Raw genomic sequence first — 24,386 nt, forward strand, 5'->3', positions numbered from 1 at the left:
ATTTACCGAATATTCGGCCCATCTCTAGTGTAAACCATTATGTTATTTATTAATTTCCCTGTTTCTAACTTAGTTATAAACTAAGTCTAAGTAACTCTCAGTGCAGAGAAGAAACTCTGCGAGTATCCTGGCGACCATGCCAGAGGGAGGTGAATTAGGGGAAGTATTTTATATTTAGTTTTAGGTTAAGTTTTAATTGTATTTATGATGTCTGAGGTTTTTTGTTGTATTTTTTGTATGTGTTTTTGTTAATAAATGAAATATTAGTGAGTTACTCTCTAGTTAGGACAGCTTTCGGCATAACATATTTAATAGTCAGTGGTACAGTGAGCACTAACTAAACAGGTTAAGACGTTCAATTAGTACTCATATTTAAGGCTCATATCAACATCGACATACAGGCTTTTAGTTGCCGTAAACGTAAAGATTAGAGCCTCGAGTTCATAGCAAAAGTTGAGAAAATTTCCGATTTTATCTTCTAATTAGATGAGTGATTAGAATTTTTTCAACATTTGTCTCAACTAAACTGGGATTAATTTATTATGACACGTTTTTTACTTCGTATCGTCATGCCATAACTAACCTAACCACAAAATTAAAATTTTGAAAAAACCCCCGACCGCGACATAGTAGACCGATTTTCATGAATCATGGCTAAGAACACTCCCGACTTACTCAGCTTTCAGACAAAAAAAACTAAATCCAAATCGGTTCATCCGTTCGGGAGCTACGATGCCACAGACAGACACACACACAGACAGACAGACAGACACACACGTCAAACTTATAACACCCCGTCATTTTTGCGTCGGGGGTTAAAAAAGGTTATATGTATGTATATGACAAATTTGCGCGTCATTATAATGGGACTTATACTATTGAACATTGGAATGGATATATCAGTCTACACTCACCGTAGGTTCCGTTTGCATCCCGACTTATTTAAGGCTCATGTCGACTTCGACGTAAGGTTTCCGGTCGTCCCGTTGACCATCCATCCGCAGCATCAAAGAGGATCAAGTATTATAGAGAGTTACTGTCAAAGTAAAATATGTAATCACAGTGCATAGACTCCCATCTCTCGACACAAGCTTAAAACTTTTAAACCTCGGTTTTGACAATTTGGCCCATATTCTTAGCTTGATATGTGTTAAAATGTCCAATATTAATATTAGCGTCATCTAGCCGAGCGTCCCCCAAAGGTGTAACGCCATCTAGGCCACCGTACCTTTACCATACGGAGTTACATATGTCTTTGGCAGTATGAAGCAACGCTCGTGAATGGAGAGCGCTTGCAGCTCGTTGCAGAAGTTATTCCATGTTGCGTTCTAACTATAGCGTATTACTGCATTATTATTAGACAAATATATAGTAGACTTACCGTAGGTTCAGTTTGCATCCCGACGTATTTAAGACTCATGCCGACGTAAGGTTTCCGGTCGTCCCGTTGACCATCGATCCGCAGTAGGAAGCAACGCTCGTGGATGGAGAGTGCTTGCGGCTCGTTGCAGAAGTTATTCCATGTTGCGTTCTAACACAAACTATAGCGTATTGTTGCATTATTATTAGACAAATATATAGCAAACTTACCGTAGGTTCCGTTTGCATCCCGATGTATTTAAGGCTCATATCGACGTCTACGTAAGGTTTCCGGTCGCCGTCCCGTTGGCCGTCGGTGCGCAGTATGAAGCAACGCTCGTGGATGGAGAGCGCTTGCGGCTCGTTGCAGAAGTTGTTGACGAAGTGCTCGATGTTGTCAGTGGGGACTAGCTTGCGGAGGTCCATGCTGCAGATACCTTGAAATATTACGTTTTTTTAAATTATTTTTATCATAAATGGACTTACTACTGGCCACAGACTAGCCAAAGGCAAAGACGTGACCTACGATGGAGTGAGGTCGCCCAGATGCCTGTTCTGTCTTGATTTGAAGGTTGCCGGGTCATATGAGCTCGGAAATATGGCCGCCGGCAAGGAATTCCACTCCTTGGCAGTGCGCATAAGAAAAGAAGAAGCAAAGCGCTTCGTGCGAATTCGCGGAATATCTACCAAGTAAGGATGGAAACCGGCCGTGCGTCTAAGAGTCCGATGGTAGAATGGGGACGGTGGAATAGGCTCGTAATATTTATTTTCTCAAACATGCAATGAAATATTGTCTTTACGTTCCTTAAAATGGGCTGGGAAGTATCGCTTTTTGGGCGCAACAACTCGAGAGGACTGTAAAGGGATTTCATATTATTTTTTAGGCCTAGGCCTGCAAAGTAACTTTTTTTTATAAAAGATTGTCCTTTAGAGCATTTTTTTTTATTTCATTGTATGTTTGAGAAAAGCACTATACATGCCTCGGCGTGAAAACGGATTCCCGGCCTCGTATCCCTATCCGGCCTCGCTCGCACGCTCGCTCGGCCGTATATACCCACTTGGCCGGAAATCCTCATTTTCCCGGCCTCTGATGTAATGTACTATTAAACTTGGTTTTTCACATGTTTGGGTATTCCTTCTGTACACTGTGGCTCGAGTGACAACACCATTTTGCCACAGTTAGGCCCACTTGCACTAACCACTTAACACAGGGTTAGTGGGCTGTCATCACAAACTACTAAGAAGACTACGTATGCTGTCATCTGTCAAATTTCACGAGTTAACCAGCCATTTTCGTTGGTGCAAGTGGCCCTTAATCTGATCTGGAGAGTGCTCGCAGTCGCTGGTTGTATAGTTGTCACCCTCACACTATACTGTCATAGTAGAGACAGACATACCGACGTCACGGTCCGAAGCTCGCACGGTGGTGACCAGACTCGGGCACTCGGTGAAGTATCGCGCGAGCGTGGACAGGTCTGCCCGTAAACGTAGCGATGTTCGTTGGTTGAATAACGCCGCTGCTCCTGAGCCCGTCACCGTCACACTTACTCTATAATGTGAGACAAAAACGAAAATATCGGTATATTTGCAAGTGCAAAGCCAGTGGAAGGAGATTAGGCGCTGGTTCTCACAAACACACCTAATCACTAATGGTATGTTTTGTATGTATATGTAGTTATGATGAAGTAGTTATTTACCTATCTGTTGTTATGGTATGCGTGAAGACGGTGTACGAAACATAGCAATCTGTCGCATCTTTTCTAGAAGCATAGTCAGGTATAAGCTGAAAAACAAATGAATGAATACTATGAAAAGATATCTTTCAAAATATCAAATCTCGGCGGGTAACAATGTATAGATATCTATCTATTTAGGGGGCGGGGTATCTGATATAGTGCGAAATGTTTTTCCTTCGTATTATCACCGAAACTCAAGAGCGTGTAGAGCTATTTTAATCGGTCTCAGTACAAGATGTACCAACGGTGACCGAACTAGCATGACATACGAACGTTTTCTCAACATAAGGATCCCCCCACATCTAGTGTCTCGCGAGCGTAGCGTCGGGCCAACTGTATGAAAAAAGACGCGGCGTCAGGCTTTGCCGACGCTAGATGTGGGGGGACCCTAAAACTTAATATTGTTTGAAATATGTACTTAAGATGCTTGCAGTGAAAATATAAACAAATCATGTGATGAGTACAGATATTTGCACAGATGTTTTTATAAGTATTTATATATTATATATATCGTTGTCTGAGTACCCACAACACAAGCCTTCTTGAGCTTACCGTGGGGCTCAGTCAATCTGTGTAAAAATGTCCTATAATATTTATTTATTTATCAAAAAAATACAGCTATACAATAAAAAGTTACGAGACATTGTTATTTTTTAGAATACTTAAGCACTGTCTCGTGAGCGTTTTGGGATCACCCGTAAGCCCGCAAGAGTTGGTATTAAATAAAATAAAATAAAATAATAATGGAGTATGTATATTACCATATCAATGTTCTCGACAGAGCCAATGACGAAACTAAGGACGAATAGATGCTTCCCATCGCCGATCTGTATGAGCCCCTCGTCGCATAGCAGGTTAGGCTGCAGGTCGGGGCTCGATACTGTCTTCTTGCTTTCTGCTATGTATTCGTCTGAAAAGTTACGAATCGTATGTTTATTGAGGTGATCTGATGGCGTATTAGATGGAAGTATTGAGACAAAATGTTATCTAGTTGGTTTAAATGTGATAACTGAACAAAATAATAACGCAACTTTACGTATGTATGTATAAGCTTTATTGTACATAAAAGAAACAAAAGAGACACAGTTACAGAGTCAGTAATATACAATGTCTGTCGTTTTCATTCTCATAAATATAACCCTCATTTTGTTTTGTTGCTTCTCTATGTTAAAACTCATGTTAAAAAAGAAATCCAAAAATACGTTTTCTTCTTTTTTGACACTTAGAATATCCGGCTTGTACACATTTTCTTTACATTTAAGAAAGTGCGTAAGTACGCGGCCTATTAATCGCTTTGTCTTTTCGCCTGTGTTTGATAAGGATCCTACGATAAAGCGTGACTTTAAATAATTATTTCTCAAACATGGTATGAAATATTGATGTTATGTGCCTTATAATTGGCAGCGAAGTATGACGTTGCAGGTGCGGCTAGGACGATTGATAGATAATGGAATTTCATACAAACCTTGCAGGCCGAGGCCGGCAAAGTCTTCTTTTTTAATTTCCAAACACAGATAAGGGGGCGTCCATTAATCGCGTCATACTGCATAGGGGGGGGAGGGGGTCATGAAAAAATCACTAAATATCACCATGGGGGGTGGGGGGGTTAGGAACATATCACGTGTATTTTTTTTGTTACACTAACGTAAAGAAAAAATCATATTTCTGAGCTATTTCTATATTAACTTTTCAAGTCAGAACTTGCGTTGTGCAGTGCAAAGAGAACAGAATAGAATAGAATATAATTTATTCGTGAACACAGTCAAGATTAATTACATATTACAACACAAACAGAAAGGAATGAAGTGCCACGAAATGGCCTCATCTCAGCGTGTTGCTGGTGACTTCCAGCGCTGATCTTCCGATGAAACCGTCAAGTGAGAAAAAAAGAGCTGTGTGCAGTCGGTTATTTTTAATTCTCAAAGATTTTTTTAGTTTGCCGTCATGACGTGTAGGTACACGCGCCTTCTGGAGGCGCTTAAGTAATTTTTGAAAATAATCGATATTTTGATCAATTTATAAAAAAGACGAAACAAAAATTAATGTACAATGTAATATTCAAACGCACTCAACACTTTCAAAAGATTTGGTAACTCCTTGCAGCCCCAGTGAGTGAAATTAGTAATTTGTGTTTTTTATTTTAAGTCCCACCCCAACTTCTTGGCTCCCTGCTCTTAGCGCCATAGAACCACCCCACTTGCGGCGACAAAAATGTTGTCTCCGAGAGGCTTTAAAGATCAAATGCCAACCCACCCTGCCTATCCATAAAGATCTCACGAATTTTGGGGAGAAACTGCTTAAGTCTCGAAAACCGCCAGCACTTGGGATGGTGCACACTGACACCGATTGGAATATACACGACTCATGGAAGACTGAGTGGAATTCACAACATCCTAAGGGTGAACAACTTTTCAAATTTGACCCCAAAGTGCATCCACGTGGGTTAAACGAACCGCGCCGAGTTTGGAGCCAATTAAACCGAATAAGAACAGGTGTTGGAAACTGTGCTTACCACTGGAATAAATGGGGATGGTGTGACTCCCCCCAGTGCGAGTGTGGTAGCCCCGAGCAGACGGTCGAACACATAGTCCTGGAATGTCCCCTCACCAAATTCGAAGGACGAGTTGAAGACCTCATAAACCTCAGCGAAACGGCAATTGAGTATCTGAAGAGCACATTCATCAATCTCTAGTTTAAGATTTAATACTTAAGGAAACCATTATGTAATTGAAATCCAGTAAGACGTATAAATGCCATACGATAAATAAAAAAAAATTTTAAGTCCGATTTAGGCTTGACTATATATTTCTAGTAGGTTTTCCTGTAATCTATACATTAAAGGCTATTATCTCCGGTATTTTTTTGAAAAAATTATGCTAAGTAGTTTCGAAGATAAGGGAATGGTCGTTTTTTGCCTGTTTTCTTAAATTACTTGAAAATTACTTGACTGAAAATTATTAAAAACATATATTTTTGAAATACGTATAAGGGCCATTTTTTTTCAAAGTTGTCCACCCCACTTTTTTGTAACATGGGTATTTTTTACGCGATTCATATTCAGAATCGCGAGGTCCTTTGATCGTGATAGGAAAAAAAATGTCCCAAGATTTCCATATTTTTTTAGACCTTCCATTCCGTTACCGCCATACAAAATGTATGAAAAAATGGTAACGGAATAGGAAAAAACCTTGGGACACTTTTCTCCTATTAGGATTGAAATAGCTCGCGATTCTGAGTGGAAAGCACATAAAAATTTCGAAATCAAGAAAAAAGTGGGGTGGACAGCTTTGAAAAAAAATGGCCCAATTAACGCTCTTTCATTTGATGTAACACGCTAAAAAACTATTTCAAAAAACTTTGATTTTTAATTTTCACTTTTTCCCCTAAAAACAACACCCATCTTACAATAGAGCGTACACCCATCTCAAAGGCTGGCAACGCACCTCCAACACCTCTGGTGTTTCGGGTGTTCATGGGCGGCGGTGATCGCTTTCCATCAGGCGACCTGTCTGCTCGTTTGCCTCCTATCCCATAAAAATCCCTATAGTTGTTTTTTTATTTTATTTTATTTAAATTACATGCCCGTCTTTGGGTCACAAGTTTACATATGTGTGCCAAACAAGTTAATCGGTTCAGTGGTTTCCTTTGTGAGGTACGGAACCTTAAAAATGAGGGGGTGAAGGTTTAATTCTCATAGAAGATTTGAATTTCGCGCCAAGATTTGGTTGATTCGTGGGTTCGAAAAAAGTCTACTTAAGTTGCCAAAAAATTACACGTCATATTGGCCAGGGGGGGAGGGGGTCCTGAAAATATCACCAAAGATCACCATGGGGGAGGGGGGGGTCTAAAATAAGCCAAAAACGTATGACGCGATTAATGGACGCCCCCTTAATTGTGACATAACATCCAGGTATTTAGCCAATTAAAAAAAAAACTATAAGGGGCTTTATAGACGTGCCGACTGCAACTGGTACGGGCCCTAGACAATATTTGATTTTGGGTGCGTTTTCATAGAAAAAAATATTTTTTTCGTTTTTTTTTTTAATTTTTTGTTTTTTTATAGGCGTATACGGGGTACTAAAGGGGAACGAAAATTCGATTATTTTTGCGCTACGACGCACCGTTTAGGAGATACAGTCATTCAAAGTTACTATTTTCAGTAGACTTTATTTATTTCATACCATGTTTGAGAAAAGCACTATACATACCTCGGCACTATTTGTCCCGGCCTCTGTAGTAATGTACTATTTATATCAAAGTTTAAGTTTCGTGACAGTCATAGACGATAAAGTTTAACCCCTCGTATGCGGCCTGTCAATTTTGGTCATTGAAATAGTGACCTTGACATTTAAAGCAATAGATTAAAATTCCCACGCACGGATCAGTGTCTATGCATACGAGGGGTTAACAACATCATAATCGGATACAAGACTATGATATAACTTATGTACAACAATTAGGCAAAGTATTAAAATTGGGTAAAAAAACCAGCCACTCAGACAGCGACAGTACCCCACGCCTCCCCCGAAGGGGAGGTGAACGATCATCGACGGCTGATGACCAGACAGTCATCGCCTCTCTCACGCTCAGGGCACCGCGCCACATCTCATCTTCGTGGATGGGGTCAGCTCACGTATTGTGATAGCCTGGTGAAGAGCTTACTATAGAAATGATCCTATGAAGTAAGGTCTTGCCGCACTCTATTCGCCCGAGACGGGTCATGATTCCGAGAAAAATCTTAACACCGCGATGTAGAATAATGTATGGGCGAGTGACGGACGGTACAGCGACATCTAACGAGAAATTCAGACTTCCGACATGTGCGCACTACGGCACCCACGTGGTAAAGTAAGGTTATGATGTATGTCAAAACGTAACATGTAGCTACATATCTTATAGTAAGATATGACTTTGTAGTTTTGACGTTAGATTAGATATGCGCATTCTGTAGAAATCAACTAAGGCAAAAGTCACTGTATAATTGCTAAGCTTTTCATCAACAAAGTGTACTTTTCGAATCCACAGCTAACCTAATAATTTAGAATTTTAACTAACAGAACAATTTCATTTATTCCTCGTTATGTGAAACCTCTTTTGAGCTCAGATGGGCAGATTATTATTTAATTTTTAACTTGTAAAACGTCTTGTACCATATACCTCACAGACAATGTTGACTGTATGTGTATAACATTGGATATAATATAATATATATTATTTTAATATCTGAAATACGTAAATAATTATAATTATCATAACTACTAAATGTGTCGCTTAACTTCAAACGGGTAAATCCATTTTGCTTTAAGGTTAGGGATAAAAAATATAATATGATCTGAAAGATAATAAACTTTATAGCAGAATGGATATACCCGGTTTCGAAATAAGTGACACAAATATTAAGTACTATACTAATCACAGTTTAATTAACAATGGGGGGACAGCGCGTACGCAGTCCCCACTACCAAAAATTACGCATCCGAGTTATCCACATTAGGGATAATCGCAAGGGTCAACCCAACCGCAGTGCAATGGAAGAGTCTCGCCCTGGGGGAACCGCCTTTTTGATCACGGTGTCCCCTATGCCAGGTAAGTATGAATTCACAACAGTAGGGCGCGAGGGTCACTAAACCGGAAAAAATCTTAACACCGCGATGTACGATTTCAACGCGGAGAGTACTGCGACATCTAGCGGGAATTTGAGTAACGAAACTACGTATGATGAAAATGATAGTTGATAGAATTAGAATAATTAAAATTAAAATATTAAGCATGTATTACGTTGTGAATCTTTTATTATGAATTATGTTGTTGAAATGGAATTGAATTTTAAATTATAGCTATATTTAGTATAGGTATAATATAGTTATGTAAAATATTTTGCATGTCGTTTTGTGCGACTGAATACTGTACACCATCCTACATAATAACACCTGTGTATTCTAGAAATAAGTATTCTTGCAAATAAACGATTTATCTTATCTATCTATGGCGTTGGAAGTTACTTCTATTAAAATCTATTAGTGTTACTTTAACGTTGCATTTGCATATGAATTTATTTTGTAAATATTATTGATACAATGAAAATGGGTGTATACCGCCTACGAAATTATTTGTAGACTTGTTTTCGCTTGTAGGTAATAATAAATGTTGTACTTACTAAGTGTCAGTAAGAGCCCAGCAGTAGGGTTCACCGTGTTGTAAGCAGTTGGGTAAGCGACGTCGTTGCTGTGGAACATGCGGAGTTCATTCCTCTGGAAATAAAATAATAAATATACCTCTGTATGTTGAAATTAATTAGATAAAATGTTTTATTGACTCGTTGTATATTAATTACCATAGGTGCTTACTCTATACTTGGCTACAAGTACATACTTATTACATTAAATTATAAATTTTGCTATTGGAAAATTTATAAATAAACAAGTTTTTGGAGTTCTGCAAATCTGATTATTTACTAACCTTAATGTGTGAATACTCTAAACTTCCTTCATAATAAATTTCTCTATGACTACTCCACATATTCTCAAAATGTTATTGTATGTATGTATTTGCCTCCATACATTTCACGACTTCTCTTTCCAGATTCTAATATGTATAAAGACTATCAACCTAGTTTTTATTTTTAACCGACTTCAAAAAAGGAGGAGGTTCTCAATTCGACTGAATGTTTTTTTTTTTTTTTTTGTATGTATGTTACTCGATATCTCCGAAAATCGTGGACCAATTTTCAAAATTTTTTTTTTGATCGAACCGGTATAACCCCGAGATGGTCCCATTGGCACCAAGTCAGGGTCTGATGATGGGATCCTGGAGAAATCGAGGGAACTCTTCAAATGTTATAGGCACATGTAATGTTTTTAGTCTATTTTTCAAAGGTACACCAGTATTTACGTCTGATGGTAATAATTTTATGTGGCTGAGCTGATGATGGAAGGTCAACTCCTCAATGGTTAGGAGTTTAAGGATAATTCTTTCACTACTGTACATGTATTCGGACTGATACATATAATATCACTAGGAACCACTAAAAATCAACTGAGCTGATGATGGAAGGTCAACTCCTCAATGGTTAGGAGTTAAAGGATAATTCTTTCACTACTGTACATGTATTCGGACTGATACATATAATATCACTAGGAACCACTAAAAATCAACAAATAAATAAACTTTTTAACAAAAAATAAAACCGCCTTCAAAAATAAGCGCGTTACAAAATACGGAGAAACTAAAAAGTCAAAAATAATAAACCTTTCAATTCAGATTTCTTATCGTATTGCAATAAGCTAAACATCCAAATTATAAACAAATCAATTATTTTTGGAGTCGGTACCAGCCTGTGTATGGTTGGGTGGGGCAAACAGGCAATAGCAAGGCGACGAACAGGTCTGGTACCGACTACAAAAATAATTGATTTGTTTATAATTTGGATGTTTAGCTTATTGCAATACGATAAGAAATCTGAATTGAAAGGTTTATTATTTTTGACTTTTTAGTTTCTCCGTATTTTGTAACGCGCTTATTTTTGAAGGCGGTTTTATTTTTTGTTAAAAAGTTTTATAGACAGTAATTTTTTTCACCTCTTAAGTGTAAACTGTGGTATGGAGTTATGGACTCACAATTAGCTGGGTCCACACAGAACAAGGAATGTCGCGAGGCAATGTTTCTGCGCAGCAAATGTTCAGTATAGACGTGCCTACAAAACTGCCGAGCAAAACGTGCATGCTGCCTCGTCCGAAGCATGTCTACGCCGCGCGAGAACATCTGTGTGGACCCGGCAATTTTTTGCTATCAAGCACACGTTGTAGTCCTAAGCCAACCCAGAGGTGCAAATGGCCTTCACAAGCTCTCACCACGCTTTCCTATCTTCAGTGACCCTCGTGGCCTCGCTCCAGCTCAAACCAGCCGCTCATAGCTCATTTTTAGCATACAGTAGGTTAATTAAAGTAATTACTGGAGTGATTGTGTTGACACGGTCTTCAACCGACAGGCTGAGCATGAGCTGCGGGTGGCAGCACTTGCCCTCCGACTTCACTCCTAGCAGTCGGTGCCATGAGTGCCGCACCTGAAAATGAAAAACATTTTGATGATAGAAAATATTAAATGTGTGTGGTGTATCATGCTTAGAAGGTCCTTGTAAACTTTATTTTCATCCTTAACAATTGGATGTACTTTTGCAAACAAGAACATACCAATGATAATTTTTGAAATCAAACTTTATTATTTAGACATGAAGTAAACATTTCAATGAATATTCATGTGGGTTGCATCCCATTATCAAAAGAATGTCCAATATTTATTGCAATCAATGGTGAAAAACATTCTTATTGCACTATAAGCAATTAAGCATCAGACCCATTCCTAGTAAATGTTGACTTCAACAAAGCATTTGAGGGTTTCATGAAAAAGTTATGAGTATACTTATACAAATATCACAGTCTCATAGAAACAAAGTTTTATCCTAATTTCATAGGTACACCAAACCAAATAATTATGTTATCAATTGAAAAATTTAGAATCTCTTGCAATTGCAGGAGTTGTCAGTAAATATCACAATTTTTGTACACCGGTACATAATAAGTATTTGTAAACTTCAGGGGCTAAATTTACAAAACAATAATGAAGTAGTATTCATAGAGAAGGGCCTAATTATGTAGCATATTACACAATAATTTTCTCTAATACAGTAGCTAACACCTAAAATTATATTGATTTGTTCTCTAGAAATATTGTATAGAAATCTTACTGGTATTAGAATACTGTGGCACGCCAGGTAATCCTAATAAAGCTGAGACAAGTGTGGTTGATCTAATGAATTTGATTTCTATATATAAAGTACAAAAATTACTATTAAGTGACTTACATCAACAATTTTGCTGGCAGGACAGGGCTGCGCTCCAAGAAGACTCAGCAGCAGGTAACCCACTTTATCCTTCCGGCCCTGAGTTCCCATTGTAAACACTTCCACTTTGATAGGGACGTTCTGGACTCGTAAGCTACAAAAATCATTATATTAATATGTTTATATATTTTTAAAAAACTGAAGTAGGTAGGACTTTTAAAACTCAAGTCAAAACCTACTCAGGGATGTCTGACGGGATTGCGAATGATATTATATGTGTGAAATGTAATGGGAACCCGTAAATTCATAAGTTATCAAGACATTATACGAAACCTATCCTACCTTCGAAATCTTCGTTTATCGGCTTCCCATACAAGTTCGGCGTCGAAACTAGGTGCATGGCTGGGCACAACCGGGTCTGTCTCCAGCATGTATCCATTTAAAGATCCACTGACAATGAAGGGAACCCTCAAAAAACCAAATCCAAGTCCTGAAAACGAGCACGGAAGTAACAACAAAAAATATATTTAATGACACACGTCTGTTTCGCAAACATTGTTTTGTTTACCTTCTTTTACATGAAGTACTATTTGGATAGTAGGTCCTTTTAATTCGTCCATTGAAAACGATTTACAAAATTGGGGTGAAATAATAAATACAACTCAAACTCAACGTAAACATGCCCTTCGACTTCGAAAATTAAATTAGACTTTGACAGATATAGCGGCGTACTAGTGTCAGACAAAAAAAAATATGCTAGTGGTGTCTAATGTACCGAAAATGTCTAGAAAAGTATCGATAAAATTACTAGAAAAATACTAAACCAAAGAATAGTATAATTTAAAACATGGCAGTATGTTACTTTAATCAGGAAAAGGTAGCAACTTTAAACGTACTACGAAGTGCTTTTTTTCTACTAACGAGGCTGGTTTGGCAGACTATAATTACGTTTTGAAATTTATGGCTCTTGCACACGGCGCCAATTATTCATCCCAGATTGGCGTACATGGCAATAATCTATTTGTTAGGGCAGCACTGGTCTGGCGGGAAGGAGAAAATATAGTCAAACTAGGAATAATTTATTTTAAAACTTAAATATAATCATTCATATTTACTACTAGCTCATATATTAATTAGAAAAATTAAATATATAATTAATTTAATTAACCATATTCTTACAAAATGGAATATATATGAATGATGTATTTTTGTGAACATGATATTGACACCCATTTTATTTTCAGTCAACTTGAAGTTGATTGACTGTTTTGAATTCACTACAAAATACAACAATAATTTTACTGTAACATTCACGTTAGCTTTACGTTAATTTAGATAGTTTTGTTATATCAGTGGTTAATTTGTTTCAAGACGAATGAAGAAGTTTCTGTACGAGTATAAAGCTGTGAAAATTCTGAAATGCCGGTCAGAAACGGAAGCTTCAAAAGAGAAGTAAACAATCATTTCATGTTTCATTTTCATAAACCACCCACTATTAACAAATGTATAAACTGCTACCTTCTAATTTTTATAGAAATTGCCGTTTCATTTTTTGTTGTCTTTTGTGTGGTCTGTACAATCGCCGAGCCGCCTGTGATCGCGGTAGACTAGAACGACGAGTAAGCGAGGCCCGACCGGCGGATGAAGTGGATCACCGGAGCGCGACGAAAAGTAATTTGTACAAAAAACAGAATTCAGTTCATTGCGAATGCCGTGTTGTTCGTGATGTTTTGTCTGACCGCACAATATATCGGTGGTCATTGTTGCTAGACGTTTTTTATAAATGTATGCCCTCTAATGCGCCGGTAATGTTCCGCGTGCTTCTGCTAAGACTTTCTGTTTTTTGAAAAGTTACTTGATTAGTTGCTAATTGCGCACCATGCGCTTGTAGTGTTGTTTATTTCTACATGGTTTATATTTCACATAAAAAGTGGCTTCGTTACACGACATGGGAGTTTTTAAGTGGTTGCGCCGGTAAGTACGCACATTTTATTTAACTTTTGCATTTCTTAATCATTTTATTGGTTTACAGGCTTTGGTGTTTTGTGTTTTCTTCTTTGCTGATTATTTTTGTGATGACGAAATACTACATTTGAATTGAGCTACGATCTGTTCTTTACATTTCGTAGGTAGCTAGCTTGTTTCTCTTTTTTATGTATTACAGATTGCGAATTTATTGTTTGGTTACCATGTGCTAGCTGTGCCTGCAGCATTGAACTTGAGGCAAATTAGATTGGCCTGATATGTTTACTCCCCCCACTCACCCTCAAAGCAGCCTTTGACCATCCAGGGCTTAAGAATAATTGGTACCTACATGCCAAATTTTAACAAAATTAGTTCAGAATTTTTCTATAAAACAATACAAGCAGTCAAGACAGGTACTTATAATTTTATAACTTTATTATGGCATAAATGGGTAAAACTTTCCATAATCATTTTCATGAATAGAAGTTAGTATAATAAATTAAAACTAACTTTCTATTTTAGCATGTAAAGAAATTGAGCATTTTTTAATTTTTTTTTCTTGTATAATAATATATTTCCTGTGACTGTCATTTGTTAATTGATGTCATCACATTGATGGGCCTGCCCAATACACCAAGCCTCCTGGAATGTTTGATCCATTTTAATTGTATGTGGACAATACTTGTGTGCAGATGTACAATACTTGGCCACCTTTGAATGGCCCGAGGCCACATATTGAACCCTTTTGTAATATTAGCTGGATTGTTGAGTTTTCTGCACTTTAATTGCAGTCTGTATATCTGAGTCAGACTGCCATGATACATGTAGTGTACAGAGGTTTTTAATGAAAATAATCATTATTAAAACTATTTGGTAAGTTTACACTGTAAGGAGGGATTATTTATTTTTGCATTTCAGTATATTCATATCTTTTCTCATAAGAATCTTGTTCACTTTTTATTGACCCATTGAGATTACAGGCCCATTCATTTGGTCACTACTAAAATAAATTGATAATTTTAACATATTATTATGGTCATAGACACAAAACATAATGATTACTGAAGAGTGCTTTTTTCCGAAATTTTGAAAACTTTATAAACTTTTTTTCTCTTCTCTTAGCAACACATTCAAATGCCCATATATTAGTCACCTTTTTCGTGTTGAATAATTTTTTAGTACTTTATTGTGTGTCTGCTATAGTTATTTGCTGCTACTTAGTAATTGGCCACTCTTAACAATAAGATTTCTTTTTTCTTGTTTCTTTCCAATAGTTGTCATTGTCCCTAAAAAAAAATCATGAGGGTAGGTTTTTGTTCCTGTTGGGCAAGCTGTTTGAATTTAGAAAATATGAATATAGATATAGCCTGCATTCCTGCACTAATTTGAATTCTTCTAAAGAGAGAGTATAATATGTACTATAAAGTCATGGTACAGGAAGATCTTGCTGAGTAGGAGTAGGTATACTATGATGGAGGTAACTTTGTACATAGTAAATTTTTTTACCTAAGATAGATCCTTTGAACATCATCATAGCTAGTCTCAGTATTATCACCAGGAGGCCAACATACTATCATATAAAAGTAAAAATATTACCCATATTAAATCATGGTAGTAAGTGTTTTTTTTATGTTGAATTATTATTACATATTTAGTTAATGATTGTTCAGCTCAGTAGACTGTAACATATTATATTTAACACCTATGGCAGTGTAATATGAGCACATATCTACTCAAGTCCTTGCAGCCAAGTGCAATCGTTACGCATGCTGAACATAGGAATTACTTGTACCTAGGTACTATTTTTTTATACATGTATATTTTAAATACTTACCAATTTGGTGGCAAACTTCGCGTAGTCGTCAATGGATGCTTGCGACAGTGTGTGATATCACAATGATAATGATCAAGATAGATAGTACTAGCTTCTTAAACTCTTCTCTCAAATAATAGTAGGCTTTTAATTTAAACAGTCTAATCTAGCTGTTGTATTTTAGATACGATGCGCCCGCACGTTCCGCCCGTCAATAAATTTGTCTAAAAGTACCTTACCTACATTTGTAATGCATTTCTAGCCAAAATTGGTAGGCTGCCCCGTCAAGTCGGCCCCGTGAACACGACGTCGACGTCACGAACCATCAGACGTGCCGAACCAACTTATTGCTGAACTTTACCCTATACAAAACATGACATGCTATCTACTTATGACATAAGATACCATCATCAACGAACCAATACGAACTACGCAACTTTTTAAAAGTTCTCACTCACCGATCGCTCCAAAAACAAAGAAAATTACCGAAGCTCATTCAAAACCAACATTAGAAATCAATCGTGATTGCATTACATTAATTATTCCATTCAAATTTCAATGAACTTCAAAACAATATCGGAATTTCACTTTCGCTCGACTATTTGTCCGTAATTTGTTGTTTTTATTGCTTCAGAATAACCAAAATTGATGGGCAGATAGCTAATAGAAAGATAACTTCCAAGCCGTGCTGTATCATTTAATCTTGTCGGTTAAAAGTCGACTCTGTTTTTAGTGCTTGAAGACTGACTTTAGGACCAACGTTAATGCGGTCAAGTGACCTTGCCAAAGGTATACCAGTAATTTATGTAAGCATTATCTTGTCACTCAGACAATGACTTCAGCTGATCCAAAATGCTTTCTATTTTATAATTATAAAAGTTACGCAAGGTGTTCACTATTGGTCATTGTTATGCATTCCTAGATAAGAACTATTGACGAAATATGGGACTGGAAATGTCAGCCTCCCGGAAACATCGTCTTAGGACCATAAAGAGATAATCGGAATTCTTAATCGGAATATGGACTTCTAAGTAACTCTATGATTCAACTTTAAGGTCAGATAGATACAATACATATATGGTACTGTAAACGAAAGATTATATAGATTTTTAATGTAAGAGTAAGTACATAGGTAATAGGCACGGAACCTTATTCTCTAGAATCGTGGTCGTTGTTGCTAGCGGTTTAAGAACTAGTTAATCGGTAAAAGTGTAGCGGCTGACCCGTAGGTCGTTATAATCGTTTATCCGCTCTTTTACTCGCTTTTGAGTTTTTGGTTGAACGTTACCGGCGATTTTGCTTTTGGAGTAATCCTTCTTAATGCGCTTATAAACTAATGCTTATGCGTTGAAGATGCTTCCTGCGTTTTTGTGTCTATTTGTAATGAAAAAAGTAAATGAAGTAAAGTTTTAGAAGTATTGTCATATTGTGTACCGCGTGACCTGTCCTTACAAACACGAATTTACCTATTATATGTATTCGCGATTATATATACGAGGGCTGGCTGATAAGTCACCGAAGTGAGTAATTAAAAAAAATATAATTAAAAAAGTTGTAATGTCATTCTAATCTTTAGGCTTTTACGTAAATAATAAGGCAATATTAGGTTCTTATAAATTGAATAATTATATATTCGAGAGACCTAAAGAAAAGCTGTATTGATTTTCATGAAAATGGAAAAATCCGAAGTGCGTGCGGTAATTAAGTATTATGTTTTGAAAGGTAAAACTGCAACACAAATAAAAACCAAACTGGACCGCGTTTTGGGCTCTTCTTCGCCATCTTTAAGCACAGTTCACACTTGGGTTACCGACTTCAGACGTGGTCGGCAGAGCTGTACAGATGCTCCCCGCAGCGGACGGCCTATAGAGGTAACGACATCGGAAATTATCAACAAGGTAAAAAAAATTGTACTAGATGATCGTCGTGTGAAATTGGTGGAAATAGCAGAGATGGTAAACATTTCAAAGGAACGTGTTTTTAACATTTTGCATCAACATTTGGAAATGAACAAGCTTTGTGCACGTTGGGTGCCGCGTCTCTTAACAGACGAGCAAAAACAAACCCGCAAGGATGTTTCGGACAAGTGTTTGGAGAAGTACAGGCATAATCCTAAGGAGTTTTTACGTCGATACATAACGGTTGACGAGACGTGGATCCACCACTACACGCCAGAAACAAAAGAGCAGTCTAGGCAGTGGACCAATCGGGGTGAACCTGCCCCTAAGAAAGCGAAAACGGTTTTGTCCGCCGGTAAAGTAATGGCTACCGTATTTTGGGATTGCAAAGGAGTAGTTTTTGTAGATTATCTTCAAAAGGGAAAAACAATAAACGCCCAATATTATGCCGATCTACTACAAAGCCTCCACAACGCAATTCAAGAAAAAAGGCCTCACTTAAAAAAGAAAAAAATTTGCTCCATCAGGATAACGCCCCTGTTCACACAGCCAAAGTTGCAATGGCTAAAATCGAGGAGTTGCACATCGAATTGTTACCCCATCCCCCGTATTCACCAGACTTGGCCCCTTGCGACTTCCATCTGTTCCCGAACCTCAAAAAGTGGCTAGGCGGACAAAAATTTTCTTCGAATACTGAAGTCATAGATGCTGTTAATAGGTATTTTGAGGGACTTGAAGAGTCATTTTTTAAAAATGGGATAATGGCCTTGGAGAGACGTTGGACTAAGTGCGTAGACTTAGAAGGGACCTACGTTGAAAAATAAAATATCACATTTAGATATATTGTCTTATTTCTGTGCCGTTTCGGATACTTATCAACCGACCCTCGTAAGGACGGGTCACACGGTACTGTAAGAGAGTCGGCCTATCAGTGGAGAGCATCCAAACATTTAAACAACGCTTTGAATCAATATTTTTTTTATATTTTAGGAGCTAAGTACAACCGTTCACTCTCAATCGCTGCTTCTATATGAATGCCCCATTGAAGTGTCTGTTTTCCTTGACGTTCTTATACTGTTCCAATTTTAAATCAGGGACTGCCAGTCAGCGACCATGACTGCTGTAAAAGGTTTCATTCTGAATGCGAAACCTCTTACATATCCCTCCCCCTTATGTTAGAAGCAGCCATTGTTCACAATACTACACCCTATCCTATCCTATTCTACCCTAACTACCGGTTGGCCCTACCTAAGCCAGGCCCCCCTACACACAAAAAAAAAAATCTCCTAACACCCAATAGTGACAGCCTCATTCAAGGTAGCCAACATCTAACGCTCTTTGCGTGGTTGCCTAGTCCACGGTTGAGACCGCCATAATTTGTGTGCTACTCTGCAGCGGCGCCACCTCAATAAAATTCAACTAATTATATGTTAAAATGATGTTCGTAAGACGTACAGTATGTACGTGTAATGTTATGACTGTACCTATAGCGGGAAATGAAATAATGGGCTTTTATTGTGGCGCCGCTGCAGAGCATGCTCTGCAGCGGCGCCACTCAGTTCTCATAGATAGAAATTACATCATCTACTTTTTTCTTATGGAAATTGATGTACCAATGCTGTTTATTATGTACGTATGGAAAAAATCACTATAACTTAGTAAATTTATGTACTTTCAGTAATTCCGCATTCCGCCTGAACGGTATGAGATAATATGTAAGGAGGTGTACCTACGGGTAAGCGAGAGGGAGATATATTCCTTCCCGCGCTTCCGCGCTCGGCGCGATTTGCTCTGGGTTTCAATAATTATTATTAAAATGCCCCTGTTTGTTGTACACTCTGCTTTTCACTTCGATTGCGAGGAATCATTATATTTTTCTTGGCAATTTACACCGCGAAATTGTCGTAAACTGAAAGAACATAATACATAACCAACTCCCGCCAACTTTTTTTTTCAACATGTTATTAGAGTTTCAGACGCTTGGTTTTTTGCCAAGTCAAACATTTTTTTAACGATAAGTAATCGAATCCTATTTTATCTGATTTACTGAATTTAATGACAAAAAATACGGAATTCTAATAAATTGTAGCAAAAATAAAATTGTGCAATATGTTTTAACTGTTTGTCTCTTGAGACCGATTTCCTTAGTCTTAAAATAGTCTTAACAGACAGTCTTAAAATTCATAACTTGATAAAACTATAATCAGTACAGAAATCAGATCGAGTGCACGGATTTCCATACAATTTCGCGACTGTCCACACACACTCTTGTTTTTTATGATTATGAATTTTAAGACTGTCTGTTGCCGGCCTTAGAAGAAAATTTAACACGCTTCATTATCAGTTTAATATGTAACTATTTACACAACAAAACAAATTAGAACAATACACTACAATAAACATTTTTTTTATATTTTTATTAAACTGTAGGGACCAAGGTAATATGAAGAACAGCCAAGTAAACGCAACGTATTTAACCAGTCACTTTCAATTGTCAGATGAAAAAGTTGTATTTTAATTTTTTTTAAACGAAGTATTATTTATGTATAACAAATAAATTTCGTTTTCACTTCTCATGCTTGAAAAGTGCACCTTTATGTAGTTTAGTTATAAAAAGGACTTGTAGTCTCATGTAAACGTTTTGGTGTTAAACTGTAAGTTTATATTGAAATTAAATAAATGAAATGAAATGTAGTGCGAAGACAACATAAAATCGCATTTTATGTTCTAGAGCATAAAGTACAATTTTCTTCTAAGGCCGGCAACAGACAGTCTTAAAATTCATAATCTTAAAAAAAAAAGAGTGTGTGGACAGTCGCGAAATTGTATGGAACTCCGTGCACTCGATCTGATTTTTGTACTGATTATGATTTTATCAAATTATGAATTTTAAGACTGTCTGTTGCCGGCTTAAGACTAAGGAAATCGGTCTCCTCAAGAGACAAACAGTTAAAAAATATTGCACAATTTTACTTTTGCTACAATTTATTAGAATTCCGTATTTTCTTTCATTAAATTTAGTAAATCAAATAAAATAGGATTCGATTACTTATCGTTAAAAAAATGTTTGACTTGGCAAAAAAGCCAAGCGTCTGAAACTCTTGATCACATGTAAAAAAAAAAGTTGGCGGGAGTTGGTTATGTATTATGTTCTTTCGCTTTACGACAATTTCGTGGTGTAAATTGCCGAGAAAAATATAATTAATTCCTCGCAATCGAAGTGAAAAGCAGAGTGTACAACAGGGGCATAAATTTAATAATAATTATTGAAACCCAGAGCAAATTGCGCCGAACGCGGAAGCGCGGGAAGGAATATATCTCCCTCTCGCTTACCCGTAGGTACACCTCCTTACATACTATTTCATACCGTTCAGGCGGAATGCGGAATTACTGAAAGTACATAAATTTACTAAGTTATAGTGATTTTATCTATACGTACATAATAAACAGCATTGGTACATCAATTTCTATAAGAAAAAAGTAGATGATGTAATTTCTATCTATGAGAACTGAGTGGCGCCGCTGCAGAGCATGCTCTGCAGCGGCGCCACAATAAAAGCCCATTATTTCATTTCCCGCTATAGGTACAGTCATAACATTACACGTACATACTGTACGTCTTACGAACATCATTTTAACATATAATTAGTTGAATTTCATTAAGGTGGCGCCGCTGCAGAGTAGCACACCATAATTTGGATAGTTGGACTATAGCCAAGGTCCTCGCAAATTAGTCAGATATGGACTATGGTTAGGAAAACCAATGGCAAAAACCTAACCCCTGCCCATCGACTAAACCCTTTTATTTTGAACTTTCTGACAGCTAATTGTCTGTGGCCATGACTAGATGACATTGACATGACAGCTGTTAGCAAATTCACCTAACTTCAAGTAAAAAAACAAGGCAAAACGTTTATTTCACATGAAAAAACATAATAAATTTTGAAGATGCCGATTCTTGTTGGCGGTGGCGTTGAAGTGGGGGCTTCTCATGGCCGCCAATCTTCCCGCCGCGCCGGTTGCGAAGTGAAGTGGAGCCCGAACGGCTCATGAAGATTGCTGCAGCTGCAGTGCGCTGCACGTTGGTGATGACGACGAAGTGGGGGTTGCATATGACCGCCAGCCATCTCGCCACACCGTGAACAGCTGGATCAACTGGTCATCTAGTCGGCCTTGTCTTGATACATGTAAAAGAAATGTGTATGAACGTTGTTCTTTGTAGTCAGGATATTATAAGGGTGTTGTGGCGTATTACTCTATAACTTTATACAATTATATCTATTTATTAAATATTTACAGTTTGGGGTGTGTTTTATATTAAAACCTCATTGCGTAAAATTGTGGTTACTAGGCAACAATGTTTATATGTCAATTAGACTTCTGAAAATTTTCGATTCAATATACGTTGTACATTGCTTTTTGAGATTCTTTTCGTTAATATAGATATACATATTTAATTACTTCCATATAGTCAGTAGTCACCATTAAGCTTCCAAAAGTATTAATATATAGTGCGACTCCCAACTTTAAAAGGTTATGGGCCCAGAGTAATAATGGATAATTTAATGACTACAAAATTGTTGATCGGCAACCTAGAAGGAAAAACAAATTGGTCAACGTGGAAATATAAGATATGTATCGCCTTAAGAAGCATTCCAAATGCGTTGGATGTTGTTGAAGGCAAATTAGCGAAACCCGCTCAAGTAGAGGGAGCAGAGGCAGCAGCGGCAGCAGGAGCAGGAGACCAGCTTGCTACCTACACCAAGGCTGACTGCAGTGCTCTGCTTCTCCTAACAAGCAACATGACAGATGAAACACTTCAAAAGGTCATGCGGTACAACACTGCTCGAGAAGTCTGGTTAGAACTCCATAGATTGTTTGACGGAACTAACGAAGATAAAAGCTATAATCTATGCATGAGCTTCTTTGGATTCAAAAGGAGTCCAGAAGATGACATAGCGACTCACATGAGTAAATTGAAGAATATTTGGTCCGAACTTAATCAAGACTTGAAAAAAGACAATAAAGAGTTACCCGAACTATTATTGATCTGCAAAATTCTTGATACACTAAGTGAGGAATATTCGACTTTTAAAAGTAGCTGGCTTTTAGTTCCGAAAGCAGATAGAACAATAGAGAGTTTGACAAATCATCTTTGTGCTTACGAAAGATCAATCAAGGGTCCTGTGCCTGATCAAGAAGCATTAGTTACTCACTCAAATGATGTTCGAGTAATCGATAAGAAAAACAAAGATAAAAAGATTAAATGCAATTACTGTTCTAAAATCGGTCATCGTGTCAAGAACTGTCAAAAGTGGATACGAGATGGCAAACCTCCGAAGAACATAAATGCACAGAAGGGTGAAAGTACGCCATCAACTTCCCAAGCGTCAGTAGTTAATATGACAGTAATGCTGGTGCAGGAAGAAGTCTTAGTCGTCGAGCATGACAAGGACAATTGGTACGTAGATAATGGTGCCACTAGCCATATAACAAATAGAAGCGACTTGTTTACAACTTTCAATAATTTTGATGACAGGCATACCGTTACAACAGCCAATGGTCATGTTTTACAAGCCAAAGGAAAAGGATCGGTAGTCTTAGAAACGAATGTTAATGAAAAAGTCTCAACTATTACTTTAGAAGATGTATGGTATGTTCCAGGTATCCAGAAAAATCTATTCTCGGTCCTAGCAGCTCACGATAAGAATCCCGATAGCAAGTTTATATCTACAACTCAAAATTGCAGTATATCTATAAATGGAAATGTCAAGGTTATCGGAAGACGAAACAAATTTGGTGGTCTCTATAAATTAGATGTCCAGAATGTCATACCAAAGAAGATGGTAGCCTGTCTGACAACAGAGACTCAACTTTACCATGAGAGATTTGCCCACCAGAATAAGCGGCATATTAGAGCGTTTGTGAAACGAGAGTTAGGGATAGAGCTTCCCATTGATGATTCATTATGTGAAAGCTGCATTTTTGGTAAATCGCACAAGCTAAAATTCGGTACGAGAAGTAGAGCATCACATCCAGGTGAGCTAATTCATAGTGACGTGTGCGGACCATTTCCCAACTCTATCACAGATTTACGATATTTCGTACTATTTCGTGACGATTACTCTGGATATCGTATGATTTACTTTATGAAAGCCAAGTCTGAAGTAAAACAAAAACTAGAACAAATGATTTTAGAAGCTCACAATCAAGGTCACCCAATAAAGACACTTTTGAGTGACAATGGAGGCGAATATGACAATAAAGATGTCAGAGATATTCTTGCAAAGAATGGAATCAAACAGAGGCTGACAATGCCATACACGCCGGAGCAAAGCGGTTGTTGCGAACGTGATCATCGCACGTTAGTCGAAGCAGCAAGAACAATCATGTATAGCGGCGAAGGCTTTCCTCAAGCGCTTTGGGCAGAGATTGTTAACACGGTAACATACGTCATTAATAGAACAGGTCCCTCCAGAGTGGAGAATAAGTCACCGTTTGAACTATGGAATGGCAAGAAACCAAAGATATCGCATTTAAAGATAATTGGCAGCACGTGTTATGCTCACATTCCCAAGCAAAAGAGACAGAAACTTTCGAAGAAAGCGCTTAAAGGAAGACTTGTCGGATACGATAATGATGACGGTTATCGTATATGGGCGGCAATAGAAAATGACAAATATAGACTTATACGATCTCGCGATGTCATATTTGACGAAAAGCCGCTCAACAGACAAAACTACTCTGAGATTAAAGTGCCCCAGAAATCTAGAGAT

At 37.5% G+C, this 24,386-nt stretch overlaps 2 protein-coding genes and 2 non-coding genes across 6 annotated transcripts in view; 1 reads left to right on the forward strand and 3 right to left on the reverse strand.

Annotated features, from left to right (window-relative positions):
• LOC125234090 (centrosomal protein of 120 kDa-like) overlaps positions 1–12,642 on the reverse strand; it is a 31,543-nt gene extending 18,901 nt beyond the window's left edge. The window contains exons 1-9 of the mRNA XM_048140275.1: positions 12,503–12,642; positions 12,277–12,424; positions 11,956–12,088; positions 11,047–11,157; positions 9,253–9,346; positions 3,857–4,005; positions 3,057–3,142; positions 2,757–2,908; positions 1,591–1,796 (exon numbers count right to left, since the gene is read on the reverse strand). Coding sequence (XP_047996232.1) covers positions 1,591–1,796; positions 2,757–2,908; positions 3,057–3,142; positions 3,857–4,005; positions 9,253–9,346; positions 11,047–11,157; positions 11,956–12,088; positions 12,277–12,424; positions 12,503–12,554 — 1,131 coding nt within the window. The 5' untranslated portion in view covers positions 12,555–12,642. The remainder of the gene's footprint in view (positions 1–1,590; positions 1,797–2,756; positions 2,909–3,056; positions 3,143–3,856; positions 4,006–9,252; positions 9,347–11,046; positions 11,158–11,955; positions 12,089–12,276; positions 12,425–12,502) is intronic.
• Positions 7,586–7,787, reverse strand: LOC125234311. The gene has a single exon (XR_007177987.1). It is a non-coding gene; the product is annotated as a small nucleolar RNA U3 (small nucleolar RNA).
• LOC125234306 lies at positions 8,528–8,689 on the reverse strand. The gene has a single exon (XR_007177984.1). It is a non-coding gene; the product is annotated as a U1 spliceosomal RNA (small nuclear RNA).
• Positions 12,643–13,272: 630 nt separating the features above from the next.
• LOC125234146 overlaps positions 13,273–24,386 on the forward strand; it is a 78,415-nt gene continuing 67,301 nt past the window's right edge. For 2 of the 3 annotated variants that reach the window (XM_048140345.1, XM_048140346.1), the window contains exon 1: positions 13,273–13,386. In XM_048140345.1, coding sequence (XP_047996302.1) covers positions 13,310–13,386 — 77 coding nt within the window. In that variant the 5' untranslated portion in view covers positions 13,273–13,309. Of the gene's footprint in view, positions 13,909–24,386 lie in introns of all 3 variants that reach the window. The other variant, XM_048140347.1, reaches the window with a different exon arrangement.

This window comes from Leguminivora glycinivorella, chromosome 15 (genome assembly GCF_023078275.1).
Source record: "Leguminivora glycinivorella isolate SPB_JAAS2020 chromosome 15, LegGlyc_1.1, whole genome shotgun sequence".
In the NCBI taxonomy this organism is placed as follows: domain Eukaryota; kingdom Metazoa; phylum Arthropoda; class Insecta; order Lepidoptera; family Tortricidae; genus Leguminivora; species Leguminivora glycinivorella.